The sequence below is a fragment of the Pan troglodytes genome, chromosome 23 (genome assembly GCF_028858775.2).
Source record: "Pan troglodytes isolate AG18354 chromosome 23, NHGRI_mPanTro3-v2.0_pri, whole genome shotgun sequence".
In the NCBI taxonomy this organism is placed as follows: Eukaryota; Metazoa; Chordata; class Mammalia; order Primates; family Hominidae; genus Pan; species Pan troglodytes.
Window position 1 is genome coordinate 26,660,644 of NC_086016.1, and position 17,297 is coordinate 26,677,940.

The window sequence follows — 17,297 nt, forward strand, 5'->3', positions numbered from 1 at the left end:
AACATGCCAAAACCCCATCTGTATTAAAAATACAAAAATTAGCCAGGCATGGTGGCATATGCCTGTAATCCTAGCTACTAGGGAGGCTGAGGCAGGAGAATCGCTTGAACCGGGAGGTGGAAGTTGGAGTGAGCCAAGATGGCACCACTGCATTCAAGCCTGGGTGACACAGACTCTGTCTCAAAAATATATAAAAATAAATAAATGAATGAAATGAAAATGCAATAGAGAATTTCAATTGCAGACTTGATCAAACAGAAGAAAGAATCTGTGAAATTAAAGACAGGACATTTGAAATATCCTGTCAGAAGACCAGAAAGAAAAAAAAGTTTATAAAGTAAAAACCTTGGGGATTTATAGGACACCACCATGAAGTGGGTCAAACATATTATGGATTTCCTAGAAGTAAAAAAGATAGAAAAGGCCTGAAAGTATATTTGAAGAAATAATGGGTAAAAACTTTCCAAATTCTTAGAGCCAAGTGGGCTTCCAGACACATGAAGTTCAGAGGCCCCAAAAAAGGCCAGCCCAAAGACCATAATACCAACATGTATTATAATTAAAATATCAAAAGTCAAAGACAGAGACTTTCAAAAGCAGCAAGAAGAAAGGAATTCATCACATACAAGGAAACTTCAATAAGGCTATCAGTGGATTTCTCAGCAGAAACCTTATAAGCCAGGAGAGAATAGGATGCTATATTCAATGTATTGGAAGAAAAAAACTGCCAATCAGGAAGACCACAACTTGTAAAGCTGTCCTTCAGAAATGAAAAAGAGATGATAAGGTCTTTCCCAGACTCCCACCAAAAAAATTCTAAGGGAGTTCATCACCACTGCACCTGCCTTATAAGGCAGTTTTTCAAGTTGAAATAAAAGGATTCTGATTAGCAACATTAAAACATTAAGATATTAAGTTCACAGGTAGGCCGGGCGCGGTGGCTCACGCCTGTAATCCCAGCACTTTGGGAGGCCGAGGCGGGTGGATCACAAGGTCAGGAGAGGGAGATCATGCTGGCTAACACGGTGAAACCCCGTCTCTACTAAAAATACAAAAAATTAGCCAGGCGTGGTGGCGGGCGCCTGTAGTCCCAGTTACTCGGGCGGCCGAGGCAGGAGAATGACTTGAACCCGGGAGGCAGAGCTTGCAGTGAGCCGAGATCATGGACACTGCCCTCCAGCCTGGGCGACAGAGCGAGACTCTGTCTCAAAAAAAAAAAAGTTCACAGGGAAAGGTAAGTATATAGTCACATTCATAACACTGTAATATTGCAGTGGTGGTGTATAAATCACTTTTCACTGTAGTATAAAAGTTAAAATGTAAAAGTATTAGGCGGCCCGGGCGCGGGGCAGCGGCTGTGGGGAGGCGGGGAGGCGGGGAGGCGGGGGGCCTGGCCGGACACCCCTGCGCCCCCTCCCCGCACCCGGGCGGAGGGCGGCCTCTTCCCCCTCCCCCTCCCCCGCCACCCCCGGCAGCCGCCTCCCCCAGGACACAGGAGGCGGGCGGAGGCCGGGTCCGCGCAGCGGGCGACTTACAGCGTGGGCCGGGTCGAGGTCGGGGGGGGCGGTTTCGGGGGCTGGGAAGCTGGGGGGCCGGGGACAGGAGGGTGGGGGGGCCGGGGAAAGGAGGGCTGGGGGGCCGGGGACAGGAGGGCCATGCAGGCAGTGGCAAGTGGGCGGCGAGGGCTCCGTGGGGCAGGTGGACGGGGATCAGCGCCTGGGGCTGCTCCGTTCCCCAGGCGGGTGTCGTGGCTCTGGCCTCCATGCAACTCCAGGTCTGCGCGCCCCGCGCTGCTGGAGCCCCAGTCAAAAGTCTATTTAAAAAGCAGAGAGAGGATGCTTCCGTCTGAGTGGAGTGATGAAGACCTGATCCCTGGGCCATTTGGGAACACTAGCTGCCTTTCATCACAGTCAACCTGGACTCAGAGAATGTCAAGAGCTTGTTGGTTGGGTCAAGAATGAATCTAGGCATGACGTCATAGTTTATAGTCATCCTTTTAAACCTGCAAAGAAGCATGTGCAGGTTTAAAGTTATTTCACGGGTACTGCTTGCCAATCTTTGGAGGATGTGAAGCCTGCAGAGAAATAAAGTGTCGCCCCTCTGCGCGTCGCTCCCCATCTGCTAGAATGTTTCTCATGAATGCTCCTCCAGTGGTTGCTCTCCAGCCCAAATGGGAGGCCTCTGTCCCGCCAGGGAGCTTTAGATTCCCCCGGTGCTTCTCGGAGGCTGACAAGGGCGTGGAGAGCATGTCGGTGAGCACCCGGGTGCAGATGCTCATCAGCACGCTGCAGAGCGACAGGGCTGCTAGGGGCACCAGCGATGAGCGCGCTGCGCAGAGGGGGCAGAGGGATGCCACGACGCCAGGCCTGCTGCCAAGTCCACCGTGCACAAGGAGCTGCCTGCGTTGGCTGCCTGTGGTCTTGTTGCTGACTTTGACCCCATGGGGGAGGAGGAAACTGCAGACTTTGGCCCATTGGTGCTAGATTCAGACAGTGACGATTCCGTGGACCGGGACATTGAGGAGGCCATCCAGGAGTACCTGAAGGTAAAGAGTGGAGCCGCACAGCCCGGGGCCAGCGGGGCCCAGCCATGCGCAGCCTTCCAGGGCTGCAGGCGGAGGCAGTAGATGTAAGCCGGAACTGGCTCACAGCAGTGCCCAACTGCCCTGTGTTCCCCAAAACTTGTACCTGGCTCAGATGGTGTGGCCCTGGCAGCCAGGTGGGATCCAGCAAGGACCAGGGCTCTGCCTCCCCAGTCAGCATGAGCAGAGATGACTCCTTTGAGCAGAGCATCAGGGCAGAAATAGAACAGTTTCTGAATGAGAAAAGACAGCATGAGACCCAAAAATGTGATGGGTCAGTGGAGAAGAAACCAGACACACATGAAAATTCGGCCAAGTCACTCTCGAAATCCCACCAAGAGCCGGCTACAAAGGTGGTGCACCGGCAGGGCCTGATGGGCGTCCAGGAGTTCGCCTTCTGCAGACCTCCCCCGGTTAGCAAAGACAAACGTGCAGCCCAGAACCCTCAGGTCCAAGGTCATGACCACGCAGGAGAACTAGGGCAGCACAAAGCCAGCAACCCCCGCCGCCCTTCAGAAGCAGTACAGAATAAAAGTGGGATTAAAAGGAGCGCCAGCACCGCAAGGAGGGGAAAGCGAGTCACGAGCGCCATACAGGCGCCCGAGGCGTCCGACTCCAGCAGCGACGACGGCATTGAGGAGGCCATCCAGCTGTACCAGGTGCAGAAAACACGCAAGGAGGCCGACGGGGACCCGCCCCAGAGGGCCCAGCTCCAAGAGGAAAGAGCACCTGCCCCTCCCGCACACAGCACAAGTAGCGCCACAAAAAGTGCCTTGCCAGAGACCCACAGGAAAACACCCAGCAAGAAGAAGCCAGTGCCCACCAAGACCACGGACCCTGGTCCAGGGGATCTGGACGCTGACCATTCCCCCAAGATCCCAAAGGAAACCAAAGCTCCACCTCCAACGAGCCCGGCTTCCAGGAGCAAGTTTGTGGAATGGTCCTCTTGCCAGGCAGACACCTCCGCTGAGCTGATGTGTGTAGAAGCAGTCCTGGACATTTTCAAGACGGTCCTGCCGGCCCTATGGAGGGCAGCGATGGGTCCCTGTCCGCAAGCCCACTCTTCTACTCCCCCAACGTGCCTTCCCGCTCTGACGGTGACAGTAGCTCCGTGGACAGCGACGACAGCATTGAGCAGAAAATCTGGACGTTTTTGGCCTTCAAGGTGCAGTCTGGAAGTCTGCTGGCCAGAGGTGAGAGCTGCCCGCAGGCTGCCCAGGGCCCATTTTCACCACCTGGCCTCAGCAGCCAGACCGGCAGCCCCAAGGCCCCTCTCTCTAAAACACTGGACCCACTCCTGGCTGCAAAAGGAAGCATAGAGGCGGCGGCCAAGTGAGGCCATCCACTCCCAAGAACATTCGGGAGGTGGGGAAAGAGGGTGGCCAGGATGCGGACCACAGCCAGGGGAGAGCCGGGCCCGGCCATGAGGGGCGGGACCTTCCCATCCAGGGCACAGCCAGCGAGGCCTCGGGATGGGAGGGCGCCGCTAGGGTGGGACCTTTCCATCCAGGGCACAGCCAGCGAGGCCCCGGGAGGAGAGGGCGCCGCTAGGGTGCCTGGTGACACTCGCATGTCACAGGGCCAGGGTAAGACAGACGAGGCAAGGCACCTAGACAAGAAGAAGAGCTCCGAAGACAAAAGCAGTTCCCTGGACAGTGACAAGGACCTGGACACAGCCATCAAGGACTTGTTAAGGTCCAAGTGAAAGCTCAAGAAGAGGTCCAAGGAGCCCAGGGCTGTGTGCAGGAAGAAGGTCAGGTTCAGCACCTCCCAGACGCACTTCCAGGAGCAGATGGGCAGGCTCCTGAGAGAGTGGAAAAACAGGCACCTGCAGGTGCTGAAGAGCTGCCTAAGTCCAAGAGAGACAGCTGCGAGGGCTCCAGGAAGAAACCCCCCAGTGTCTTTGGCAGCAGGGCAGAGAGGACGAGCCCCAGCCTTCCTGGTGAGGAGACCCGCTTCTGCCTCCGCCTCCGAAGAGAATCTATTCCCCAGAGAGTCCCAGGGCCCAGCTCCCAGCCCTGGCTCCTTGTCTGACAACAGCAGTTCAGTGGACAGCGACGATAGCATCGAACTGGAGATTAGGAAGTTTTTGGTGGAAAAGGCCAAGGAGTCGGTGAGCAGTTCAGAAGTTCAGGCAGAGGGCCCCACCGCTCTCGGGACAGGGGGCCCAGCCAGGCCAGAGGTACCTTGCAGGAAGGAGCCGGCCCCACTGCCTGGCATGTGCACACGGAGCCAGAGGGCCGGGGGGGGGTCCCACATTTGGCTGAAGGGCATCGAGGCGCAGGGAGCGCAGGAGCACAGGGCGCAGCGTGCCTGCTCAGCCAGGGTGGGAAGGGGCTCCCCACTGATCCGGCGGAGGGGATCATGCGCCACCCAGGAGGACCAGCGGCAGTGTCTCCACCAAGGTCTCTCAGTGAGCAGGAGAAATGTTTACGTTTACAAAGACCAGAGCCCACGAGGGGCTGAGCCTGCTGCCAAAAGTGCTTTTGGTCAGCGGCCCAGCTGTGCCACAGCGGGCACCGAGGCAGGAGGCGCCAGGAGGACCTTTCACGTGGGCTGCAGGAACCGGAGCTTCCTGACCCCCAGCCCGGGAGCTGAGAGGGACGCTGGAGCCCAGGCCAACCGCGCCCCGCCCTGGAGTGACTTTGCCCACCACAGTCGGCTGCCCAGCCCATGGGCACTTCGCTCCAAAGGTAGAGATGCGGCATGGAGGGGGCGGCATTGGGAGAGAGAGACAAGGGGTCCGAGGGCCCCGCCCGGGGCCTGCCCAGCCTGCCCCTTGCGGGCTTCTCCCCGCTGCTGTCCACCCAGCTCTTCCACTTTGGAAAGGGTGTCTCCTGGGGGGGCAGGGAGACCGGCCTCTTCAGCCCCTACCCAGGACTGCCTCTGCAGGGCCTGTCCTTCTCGGCCTTCAGGGAGTCCCAGGCCGGGCCCAGCCCTGTCTTTGGAAGCCCACACTTGCTGGCGAAGAAGGACTGCGGTCACCGGCCAAGCAGGAAGGTACAGACAGGGCTGAGTTTGCACAACAGGAAGAGCTCTGGCTCGGAGGAAAGGATTTTAGACCTGAGGTATCCACGAAGGGTCAATCAGTAGAGATGACCAGGACCAGGACACCTTGGGCAGTGACGCCAGTGACTTCAGCAACACCTCCGCAGAGGTGTTGCTGGTGCAGTGGTGGCAGCTCAGTAGTGAAGGTATAAGACCTCGAGCTGTGGGTTCGCGTCCTGGGTTCCATGCATTCGTGGAAAGCGGCGTAGCCGACGTGTATCTGTGCCTGTGGGTGATGGTTCTGTGGTTGCAGGGAGGGGAAACAGTCTGTTATACATAGCCTTGTATATATGTATACCAACATGAAACAATGCTTTTATTTAACAGATGTGTCCTGGTAAATATGATTTTTGTAGCTTTTTGTACATTATTTAAAGTGATGTAAAAATGTTTTTGGAAAATACTGTTGGTCAATTTTGTAGGGTGTTCCTTAACTGCAGTTTTCTGTGTTCTGCATACAAGTCTTAGATTAGAAAACATTTGGTTTTTATCATCACAACCAGGTTTACAGGGACTCTGATGTTTTTTGGTTGATTGCTGGTGAGAATGGCCGGCGCTGGCTGCAGTGGTAGCTTTAGGAAGGCCGAGGTGCCCTCCCCAGGAATCGCTCACATGCCCCAAAGTGTCCGTCAGGAAGTTCCTGGGACAGCACTTTTTATACAGAGGACACCCCCCCACCACCGCCTGGCTTCATGGTCCTTGGAGGCCAGAGCACATCTGAAAACTACAGGAACGGAAAACCAAACTCCGCATGTTCTCACTTATAAGTGGGAGTTGAACAATGAGAACACTTGGACACAGGGCAGGGAATATCACACACTGAGGCCTGTTGGGGGATGGGGGCAAGGGGAGAGATAGTATTAGGAGAAGTACCTAATGTAAATGATGGGTTGATGGGTGCAGCAAACCACCATGGCACATGTATACCTAAGTAATAAACCTGCACTTTCTGCACGGCTACCCCAGAACTTAAAGTATAATTTAAAAAAAAAAAAAAAAACAGAAAAAATAAGTAGAGATTAAACCAGTAATGAAAAATCTCCCAACAAAGAAAATCCCAGGACCAAATGGTTTTACTGGTCAATTTCAACAAACATTTAAAGAATTAATAACAATCCTTCTCAAACTCTTCCAAAAAAATTGAAGAAAAGGGAACACGTTGAAACTCATTCTAAGAGGCCAGCATTATCCTGATATCAACGCCAGATAAGAACTCTACAAAATAAGAAAACTATAGGTCAATATCCCTGGTTAACATAGATGCAAAACTCCTCAATGAAATACTAGTAAACCAAATTCAACAGTGCATTAAAAGAATTATTCACCATGAATCCAGTCTCTACCAAAAATCAAAAAAAAAAAAAAAAATTAGCTGAGCGTGCTGGCGGGTGCCTGTGGTCCCAGCTACTAGGGAGGCTGAGGCAGGAGAATGGCGTGAACTTGGGAGGCGGAGCTTGTAGTGAGCCGAGATCGCGCCACTGCACTCAGTCCTGGATGACAGAGCGAGACTCCATCTCAAAAAAATAAATAAATAATAAATAAATAAATAACAAAAAAAGAATTATTCACCAGGATCAAGTGGGATTTATCTCTGGCATGCAAGGATGCTTTAACATACAAGAGTCACTAAATGTGATACACCACATCAACACAATAAAGGATAAAAATCCTTTATTTTTATTATTAAAAAGCACTTGATAAAATTCAACATCCTTTCATGATTAAAAAAAACAACAAACTGAACAAATTAGGTACAGAAAGACTGTACCTCAGCATAATGAAGACCACATGTAACACGACCACAGCTAACATCATACTCAACAGTGAAAGACTGAATGTTTTTCCTCGAAGATGAAGAACAAGACAAGAATTCCTACTCTCACCATTTCTCCTCAAAATAGGACTGGAAGTCCTAGCCAGAACAATTAAGCAAGTAAAGAAATAAGAATGGAAGTAAGATGGTCTCCATAGATGACATATTTTTATGTATAGAAAACTGTAAAGACTTCACTCAAAGACTGTTAGAAGTAATAAATTCAATAAAGTAGCAAGATACAGAGTCAACATCCAAAAATCAGTTGCATTTCTATGCATAGATGGACTGGAGGGCATTATGTTAAGTAAAATAAGCCAGACACAGAAAGTGAAATATTGTACAATCTCACTTATGTGTGGAACCTAAAGACGTCAAACTCAGAAGAAGAGAACAGAATGGTTGTTGCTGGGAGCTGGGGAAGAGAAGGAAATGGGAAGTTGATGGTTAAAGTGTACAAATTTCAGTTATGCAAGATAAGTAAGTTCTGGAGAGCTATACAGCATAGTACCCACAGAAAATAATACTATATTCTTAAATTGTTTAATTGAAAACTTTTATTATTTTTTTTTTTTTTTAGACAGAGTTTCACTCTTGTTGCTCAGGCTGGAGTGCAATGGTGCTGTCTCGGCTCACTGCAACCTCCGCCTCCCAGGTTCAAGTGATTCTCCTGCCTCAGCCTCCCAAGTAGCTAGGATTATTGGCCGCCCGCCACAATGCCTGGCTAATTTTTTTGTATTTTTAGTACAGACAGGGTTTCACCATGTTGGCCAGGATGCTCTCTAACTCCTGACCTCAGGTGATCTGCCTGCCTTGGCCTCCCAAAGTGTTGGGATTACAGGCGTGAGCCACTGCACCTGGCCTTCATCTCTATTATTTTATTTTATTTTATTTTATTTTTTTATTTTATTTTTTGAAACAGGGTCTTGCTCTGTCTCCCAGGCTGGAGTGCAGTGGCGCTATCTTGGCTCACTGCAGTCTCCGCCTCCCGGGTTCAAGCGATTCTCTTGCTTCAGCCTCTCGAGTAGCTGGAACTAGAGGCATGCGTCACCATGCCCAGCTCAGGTTTGTATTTTTAGTAGAGGCAGGGTTTCACCATGTTGCCCAGACTGGTCTCGAACTCCTGACCTCAAGTGATCCACCCACCTTGGCCTCCCAAAGTGCTGAGATTACAGGTGTGAGCCACCACACCCGGCCTCATCTCTATTGTTTTAAAAAACATATTTTTTGGCCGGGTGCAGCGGCTCACACCTATAGTTCCAGCACTTTGGGAGGCCGAGGTGGGTGGATCACAAGGTTAGGAGTTCCAGACCAGCTTGGCCAATATGGTGAAACCCCGTCTCTACTAAAAATACAAAAATTAGCTGGGCGTGGTGGCGCGTGCCTGTAGTCCCAGCTACTTGGGAGGCTGAGGCAGAAGAATCACTTGAACCCAGGAGGCAGAGGTTGCAGTGAGCTGAGATCATGCCACTGCACTCCAGCCTGGGCGACAGAGTGAGACTCTGTCTCAAAAAAACCCCATATTTTTTAATTGTTTAAAATTATTATTAATATTTATTTTATTTATTTATTTATTTATTTTGATGGAGTCTTGCACTGTCACCTGGGCTGGAGTGCAATGGCGTAATCTCGGCTCACTGCAACCTCTGCCTCATGGGTTCAAGTGATTCTCCTGCCTCAGCCTCCCAAGTAGCTGGGATTACAGGTGTCCGCCACCACGCCCGGCTAATTTTTTTCTATTTTTAGTAGCGACGAGGTCTCACTATGTTGGCCAGGCTGGTCTTGAACTCCTGACATCATGATCGGCCCACCTCAGCCTCTCAAAGTGCTGGGATTACAGGCGTGAGCCACTGCACCCGACCTATTTCTTTTTTATTTTTATTTTTATTTTTTTGAGATAGAGTTTCACTCTTGTTGCCTGGGCTGGAGTGCAACGGCACAATTTCAGCTTACTGCAACCTCACCTTCCGGGTTCAAGCGATTCTCCTGCCTTAGCCTCCCGAGTAGCTGGGATTACAGGCACACACCACCGCGCCCAGCTAATTTTGTATTTTTAGTAGAGATGGGGTTTCCCCATGTTGGCCAGACTGGTATCGAACTCCCAACCTCAGGTGATCCGCCCGCCTTGGCCTCCCAAAGTGCTGGGATTATAGGCGTGAGCCATCGCGCCTAGCCAATTATTATTTTTTAAGAGACTGGGGTCTCACTATATCTACCAGGATGGTCTCAAACTCCTGGCCTCAAGAGATCCTTCCGCCTCAGCCTCCCAAAGCGCTGGGATTACAGGCATGAGCCATTACGCCAGGTCTTTATCTAGGTTTTTCTATTGTCTGTATTTCATCATCCAACCATCCCCTACCAGAGTGTGCCTGGCCAATTTTCTTCCCTTCTTCCACCACACGTTTCTTTCTTTTTTTTTTTTTTTTTTTTTTTTTTTTTTTTTTTTTTTTTTGAGACAGTGTCTCACTCTGTCACCCGGGCTGGAGTGCAGTGGCATGATCTTGGCTCACTGCAACCTCCACCTCCTAGGTTCAAGCGATTCTCATGCCTTGGCCTCCAGAGTAGCTTGGATTATAGGCATGTGCCACCACACCTGGCTAACTTTTGTATTTTCAGTAGAGAGGGGGTTTCCCCATGCTGTCTGTACTGGTTTCCAACTCCTGGCTTCAAGTGATTCGCCTGCCTCAGTCTCCCAAAGTGCTGGGATTATAGGTGTGAGCCACCACACCTCGCCTCCTTCCTTTTTAAGGCTGAATAATAGTCCATTGTGTGTATGTAATGCATTTTGTTTATCCATTCATCTGTCAATGGATACTTTGGTCGTTTCTACCTTTTAGCTATTGTGAATAATACTGCTGCTCTCCTTTACACTTTTTCAAAGCACTAGATCCCTGATGAGCCCACGGCCTAGAAATGGAGTCTGAGCACAGTAAGCCACAAGACAGCTGCTTCTGCCGAGAGGACAGCCTGGGACCTTTTGGGTCAGGGGCAAGAGACTTGGAGGTTGGCAGGCTGCTCTCTGACTGAGAAGTGGGGACAAGTATGGTTCCCACACACTAGGGAAGCAATGACAGACTAGCAAGAGAATAGAAACTTTAATTCATGCACTCTCAGGCCAGGCATGGTGGTGCAGACCTGTAATCCCAGCACTTTGGAAGGCCAAAGTGAGCCACTGTGCCCTGTTGTGTTTTGATTTTTGAGACAGAATCTGGCTGTCACCCAGGCTGGAATGCAGTAGCACGATCATAGCCTCAACTTCCTGGGCTCAAGTGATCCTCTCACCTCAGCCTCCTGAGTAACTGGGACTACAGGTGCATGTCACCACACCTAGCTAATTTTTCTTTTTTTTGAAACATAGTCTTGCTCTGTCAGACAGGCTGGAGTGCAGTAGCACGATCTAGGCTCACTGCAACCTCTGTCTCCCAGGCTCAAGCAATTCTCTTGCTTCAGCCTCCCGAGTAGCTGGGATTACAGGCATGCGCCACCACGCCCAGCTCATTTTTGTATTTTTAGTAGAGACGAGGTTTCACCATGTTGGCCAGGGTGGTCTCAAACTCCTGACCTCAGGTAATCTGCCCACCTTGGCCTCCCTAAGTGTTAGGATTACAGGCGTGAGCCACCATGCCTGGCAATTTTTTTGTACAGATGGAATTTTGCCATGTTGCCCAAGCTGGTCTCAAATTCCTGGGCTCAAGCAATTCACCTACCTTGGCCTCCCTACAGGCATGAGCCATGAGCCACTGAGCCTAGCCTCCAGCTAATTTTTACATTTTTTGTAAAGACAGGGTCTTGCTATGTTGTCCAGGCTGATCTCAAACACCTGGCCTCAAGAGATCCTCCTGCTTGGCCTTTCAAAGCACTTGGATTATTGGTGTGAGCCACCACTTCCCACATAGCCTGTTCCATCACTTTTTACTTAATTTCACAACTTTCCCTGACCATTGCCTCAAATCAGCTTTTTTTCTGACAGCTGCATTGTAGTCTTTGTCAGAGTTATGCACAGTCTCCTGCATCTACGGGGCCTAGAAGCCTGGGATCTGGGGGAGCCACCCCTGAGGGCGAGTGTCTCCCCTGGTGCTGTATCTGCCGTCTTTTCACACTGGGTGTGACCCGAAGAGACAGCCTGAGGTCCGTCCTCACTCACTGTGTTTGAGGAACTGAGGGTCAGCTGGCAGTGGGATGAGGCTGGCCCCTCTTCCGCTTTCGTTCCGGGAGGCCTCCCGTAGAGCTGTAGGGGCTCGAGATGGCCTTTCATTTGGGGCACGAGCTGGTCCCGGAGGTCTGGGATCTCTGGTTCTGACCTCTGGGCACCTGCTGCAGCTGTGGCTGAGGCCCAGAAATGTGAAGGCCCTCCATCCACTCCAGTAGTGACCCCAACGTGGGGTTCAGTGTGGAGGGGGGAGGGGCTGCTGCGGCAGCTGCAGGAGCAGAAGTGCCACGCCTTGTTCTTCTCATGCCCGCATCCATGCTTGCAGCTGGGAAGGGGGCAGGAATCAGCGAGGTGACCTGGGCTGAGTCCTGGGAATGGGAAGAGGTGGCAGGAAGGGGATCTGAGGAGGAGAACAGGGGGCCTGGTGGTCTGTGCTTCTTCCCAGACATGGGAGCTGTAGAGGGGACCTCTGCAGCAGATGCTAAGGGGGCCAGTAGGCCCAGGCAGTCTTGGGACTTGTGTGTCTCCTGCTGTGCATCCATACTGGGTGCTTTAGAAACGGCAGGCAGACCAGAAGCCCCTGTTGCAAGTGAGGACAAAGTGTGGGAAGGCCGTGAGGGTCTGCAGTCCGAGATGGCCTTGTCCTCAACCTGCAGTGCACTGTTGATGCGCTGGAAGGCCGCCTCCTTCTCCCGGTCCAGGTCTTCAACAGTGACCCGGTACCCCAGCTCTAAGGGAGGTGGCAGCATCAAAGGCTCCCCTCGCCTGCGTGGCAGCAGGGGAAACTTGTGTGTACTGGGCCTAGAGGCCTCGGATGTGGAGGAGTCATTCCTGAGGGCGAGTGTCTGCCCTGGTGCTATATCTGCTGCCTTTTCACACTGGGTGTGACCTGAAGAGACAGCCTGAGGCCTGTCCTCACTCACTGTCTTTGAGGAACTGAGGGTCAGCTGGCAGTGGGATGAGGCTGGCCCCCTCCTCCACTTTAGCCCCGGCAAGCCTCCCGTGGAGCTGTAGGAGCTGGAGATGGCATTTCGGTTGGTGCAGGAGCTCGTCCAGGAGGTCTGGGATGTCTGGTTATATCTGATTTCTGACCTCTGGGCATGGAGGTCTGTCTGCAGAGGCCCAGGCCTGGGCACAAAGGGAGAGAGGCCTCCATTGTCCCGCAGGGGCCGAAATGCAGACTGTGCACCCTCGGTGACCTCAGGGACCCTTCTCTGATCACCAGGATTCTCTTGGACTCTAGGGTCCTTGTCCTGCTCAGGCATCCCTGCCCCACTCTCCTTGAGGGCCCTCAACACTATCTTCCCTGGACACAAGTCTGGGGACAGCCGGGTGTTGTGGACCCCAAAGGGGTGACTCCCGGCTCCTGGGCCCCACAGAGAGTCCATGTTCTCAGTGCAGTGGCTGAGCTGGAGGACGCCCTGGAACTCGGAGCACACAGCACTGGCTTGCTGTGGTACCTGTGCAATCAAATTGAAGGCAGGATCCCAGGAAGGAACGCAGGGCTTGCAGGATCACGGAAAACCTTCTTAGCGTTGTCTTGACACCACTGATGTCAAGTGTCCGGGTGCTTGTAGGATGACCTGCCACTCAGTCCACGGGCAGGAGCAACGGGGAGATCCCACAAGCAAAGTGAACTGGGGGATGGGCTGAACGGGCTCCAGGCAACTGAGCCCTACTGGCAGGTCCTCGGCCTGGGCCCGAACAGGAAGGAGGGGCACAGAGTGCCCAGGTAACCGCTCCTGGGAGCAGTGGGGAACCGTCGGTTGCTTGAACTCTCGAGAGCTGGGCTCTGAGCGTCCTCGTCCAGCCGCCAACTCGGCCAACGGCTAAGCCAGCAGTTTCTTCTGTTGCCGGGCAACGCGCCTTTTAAACCTGAGGGAGCGGGCGCGTGAGCACATCATGGCGCCCGTGACAGAGCGAGCTTAACGGATTAATAAGCGCAGCCAGGTACCCGCGCGAGGCACTTGCTGGCAATGGCGGGAGGCGGACGTGGGGGGTCATGCAATAGGTACTGGAAGGAGAGAGGCGGGCACAAAGGTCGCGGGAGGAACAGGTGCCCACAATGCGGCAGATCTGCCCGTGGATCACTGAAGATTCCTGCTCTCCTGCTGAGGTGGAGATTGCAGTGAGCTGAGATCGCACCATTGCACTCCAGCCTGGGCCACAAGTGCAAAACTCAGTCTCCAGATTAAAAAAAGAAAAAGAAAAAAAAGAGGCCGGGCGTGGCGGCTTATGCCTATAATCCTAGCACTTTGGGAGGTCGGGGCAGACGGATCACGAGATCAGGAGTTGGAGACCAGCCTGGCCAACATAGTGAAACCCCGTCTCTAGTAAAAATACAAATTTAGTCAGACATGGTGGCACGCGCCTGTAGTCCCAGCTACTCCGGCGGCTGAGACTGGAGAATCACTTGAACCCGGGGGCGGGCGGGGAAGGGATTGTGATGCGCCGAGATCGCGCCACTGCACTCCAGCCTGGGCAACAGAGTCAGACTCTTTTTTTTTTTTTTTTTTTTTTTTGAGACGCAGTCTCCCTCTGTCGCCCAGGCTGGATTCCAGTGGCCTGATCTCGGCTCACCGCAAACTCCGCCTACCGGGTTCACGCCATTCTCCTGCCTCAGCCTCTGGAGTAGCTCGGACTACAGGCGCCCGCCACCACACCCGGCTAATTTTTTGGATTTTTAGTAGAGACGGGGTTTCACCATGTTAGCCAGGATGGTCTCGATCTCCTGACCTCGTGATCAGCCTGCTTCGGCCTACCAAAGTGCTGTGATTAAAGGCGTCAGCCACCGCGCCCGGTGTTGAAACTCTCTTGAGGCATTTTCTTCGGCCTTCGGGTCCATCCTCTGTCTCCTCCTTGACCTCCTCATCTCCTCCTCGCCACTGCCTTGGGGACCTTGGCCAGGCTCATGGCATCCAGCAGCCACTCAATGTCAATACCTCCATGTTCATCTCTCAGCTCGCCCTTGCCCATGAACCCATGCTTATTTATTTATTTTTTTTATATGTGCACCCATGCTCTTCGGGTCTGATGAAGTATCCAAAATCAAGCTCCTGACCATCCCCAAACCTGCCCCTTCTGCAGGGTTTACCTCGCTAGTCAGCGCCATCCTTGATTCTTCTCTTTCTCCCACCCAGGCCATCATCTCTTGCCTGGTTGATACCCACAGCCTCCCCTTTGGGCTTTATCCTTATCCCTGTCATAGCTGCCAGAGGGACCCTGTGAAAACACTCCCCAGCCTGCTCATTCCTCTGCCCTAAGCCTGCATGGCACAGAGCAAAAGCCAGTTGTTATGGGACCTAGGAGGTCCTGTGGGATGGGCCCCAGCCTGCATCTTCATCCTCTTCTCCCCACCCCCCTCCATTCACTCTCTGCCTATCGCTCACCAGCCTATACCACCTGCCTCAGGGCCTTTGCACTGACCATTTAGGCCACATTCCAGGCTCTTTTCACATGTTGCCTCCTCTGAGAAGCCCTCCCTGACCACTCTGCCCATACCTCATGCCTCTTGATTCCCCTTACCTGGCTTGTGGTTTCAGCACTTTCCCTGCGTGTGTTTGTTTTTCTTGGCATGAGGGCAGGACCTAAGTGTCTGTTCCCTGTTGATTCCCCAGTGCCAGGCATGCAGTGCAAACTCTAGAAATATTTTTTGCATGAAGGAATGAGTGATTGAATGCAGCAAGGGTCTGGAGGCTGAGGACCAGGCAGACAGACATTCAGAGTTGCTGGAACGCGACAGAGACAGGGAGTCAGACTGGTCATGCAAGATCCTGGGCCTGCCCTTGGGTCCTGGGGAGCCATGGAAGGTTGTGGGTGCCAGAGGGTTGTGGTCAGAGCCACAGTCAGGGGCCTTCTGAGACCTGTGCCCCCTCCCCACCCTCCCTCCCCACCTCCTCAGGCCAGCTCTGGGGTCTCGGCAGGTGGTCCGCAGCATGACCTCTGAGTTCTTCGCTGCCCAGCTCCAGGCCCAGATCTCTGACGACACCACTCACCCGATCTCCTGCTACAAGCCCGAGTTCTACACGCCGGTTGATGGGGGCACTGCTCACCTGTCTGTCGTCGCAGAGGACGGCAGTGCTGTGTCCGCCACCAGCACCATGAACCTCTAGTAGGGGCTGCTGGGCCGCCTGGGTGGGAAAGGGCCAGGGGCGGGTGGCCCAGGGACTGCCCACTTATCCAGTAAGGTGGCTCCGTCACCTCTTTTCCTGGTGGGAAACTGAGGCCCAACCTTGGTAGCTTATCCTGGGCCTCTCAGTGAGTATGTTTGAGCCTCAGTGGGTGGATAGGGACCAGGCTGGGCCAGGCAAGGTCGGGCACTGTCTGACCTGGCTGGGCGGTAGCTTTGGCTCCAAGGTCCGCTCCCCGGTCAGCGGGATCCTGTTCAATGATGAAATGGACGACTTCAGCTCTCCCAACATCACCAACGAGTTTGGGGTGCCCCCCTCACCTGCCAATTTCATCCAGCCAGGTATGGGGTGGAGGTCCGGGGGTGGGGGACTGGGGTGGAGAGGGGCGGGTGTCCTGGGCAGGCAGCTGACGGGCATCCCTGTCTTCTCCCATCGGCCGCAGGGAAGCAGCCGCTCTCGTCCATGTGCCCGACAATCATGGTGGGCCAGGACGGCCAGGTCCGGATGGTTGTGGGAGCTGCTGGGGGCACGCAGATCACCACGGCCACTGCACTGGTATGTGTCACACCTTTTCTCCCTGGCCGTGCCCACCCTGCACAGCCCCCAAGCCATGCTGATCACACTCCCATGCCCCAGGCCATCATCTACAACCTCTGGTTCGGCTATGACGTGAAGAGGGCCGTGGAGGAGCCCCGGCTGCACAACCAGCTTCTGCCCAACGTCATGACAGTGGAGAGAAACATTGACCAGGTGGGCCGGGGGTTGGAGAAACTGAGTCACGGTGTGGGGCCCCAGGGCATCCTGGGCTGGAGGCCTGGATCATCACAGAGTGGACAATTGTTGGTGTCCTCTCTCTAGTGCCTGGGCCATCTGGAGCCCCTGTGACATGAGGGCCAAGCCCCCTGCTCCAGTGAGACCCAGTAGGCCCCAACCTGCCCTTCCTGATGACCTGGCCCGAAATGGCACCACCTGGGCTGAGGCCTGTGACCACACAGGTGTGGTTCAGGTGGCATCTGGAGCCTTGCTCAGGCTCCCCCTCTCCTCCCACCCCCAGGCAGTGACTGCAGCCCTGGAGACCCGGCACCACCGCACCCAGATCGCGTCCACCTTCATCGCTGTGGTGCAAGCCATCGTCCGCACGGCTGGTGGCTGGGCAGCTGCCTCGGACTCCAGGAAAGGCGGGGAGCCTGCCGGCTACTGAGTGCTCCAGGCGGACAAGGCTGACAAGCAATCCAGGGACAAGATACTCACCAGGACCAGGAAGGGGACTCTGGGGGACCGGCTTCCCCTGTGAGCAGCAGAGCAGCACAATAAATGAGGCACTGGAGAGGCGGGATTCGGAGATCTTCACGCTGCGGTCGCTGGAACTAGCCTCAGCATCTTCAGCATGGGGAAAGCCAGGCACGTGGCTGGGGGCCAGGGGAAGGTCCATGCCAAGCCCTGCCCCTTCCCACCCTGATCCCTCGGACTTTGGGGCCAGGCCCTCCCTTCCCTGGGCTGGGCAGCAACACCACCTAGGACCAGCCACCAGAGGGTGCAGCGACCCCGGCCCTTTCTTAGGCAGAGAGTGGCCAG

At 53.9% G+C, this 17,297-nt stretch overlaps 2 protein-coding genes and 1 pseudogene across 12 annotated transcripts; 2 read left to right on the forward strand and 1 right to left on the reverse strand.

The window, feature by feature from the left end:
• Positions 1-2,126: 2,126 nt before the first annotated feature.
• On the forward strand, positions 2,127-5,781 carry LOC749026 (protein phosphatase 1 regulatory subunit 26-like; annotated as a pseudogene).
• Positions 5,782-8,970: 3,189 nt separating this feature from the next.
• Positions 8,971-13,087, reverse strand: LOC112206721 (putative POM121-like protein 1). Its single transcript, XM_024352670.3, has one exon. It carries the CDS (start codon positions 12,978-12,980, stop codon positions 11,694-11,696), a length of 1,287 nt encoding a protein of 428 aa, XP_024208438.2. The 5' UTR covers positions 12,981-13,087; the 3' UTR covers positions 8,971-11,693.
• Positions 13,088-13,451: 364 nt separating this feature from the next.
• On the forward strand, positions 13,452-17,049 carry LOC100610580 (glutathione hydrolase light chain 2-like). 11 transcript variants are annotated; one of them, XM_063808405.1, is made up of 6 exons: positions 13,455-13,542; positions 15,516-15,703; positions 15,936-16,063; positions 16,165-16,277; positions 16,359-16,472; positions 16,777-17,049. In XM_063808405.1, the coding sequence occupies exons 2-6, from the start codon at positions 15,528-15,530 to the stop codon at positions 16,921-16,923; spliced, it is 678 nt and encodes a 225-aa protein (XP_063664475.1). In that variant the 5' UTR covers positions 13,455-13,542; positions 15,516-15,527; the 3' UTR covers positions 16,924-17,049. The 11 variants fall into 11 exon arrangements, with proteins under 11 accessions (XP_024208443.1, XP_063664475.1, XP_063664474.1 ...); XM_063808404.1 differs by having other exon boundaries at positions 13,457-13,542; positions 15,494-15,703; XM_063808406.1 differs by having other exon boundaries at positions 13,541-13,603.
• Positions 17,050-17,297: the final 248 nt, after the last annotated feature.

Coding starts and splice junctions, on each gene's coding strand:
- LOC112206721 (XM_024352670.3), bottom strand. CDS start 12,980: ATGGACTCTCTGTGGGGCCCAGGAGCCGGGAGTCACCCCTTTGGGGTC.
- LOC100610580 (XM_054675495.1), top strand. CDS start 13,569: ATGGCGGGAGGCGGACGTGGGGGGTCATGCAATAGGTACTGGAAGGAG. Junction 13,709..15,493: donor ATTCCTGCTCTCCTGCTGAG/GTGGAGATTGCA, acceptor CCACCTCCTCAG/GCCAGCTCTGGGGTCTCGGC. Junction 16,473..16,776: donor TGGAGAGAAACATTGACCAG/GTGGGCCGGGGG, acceptor TCCCACCCCCAG/GCAGTGACTGCAGCCCTGGA.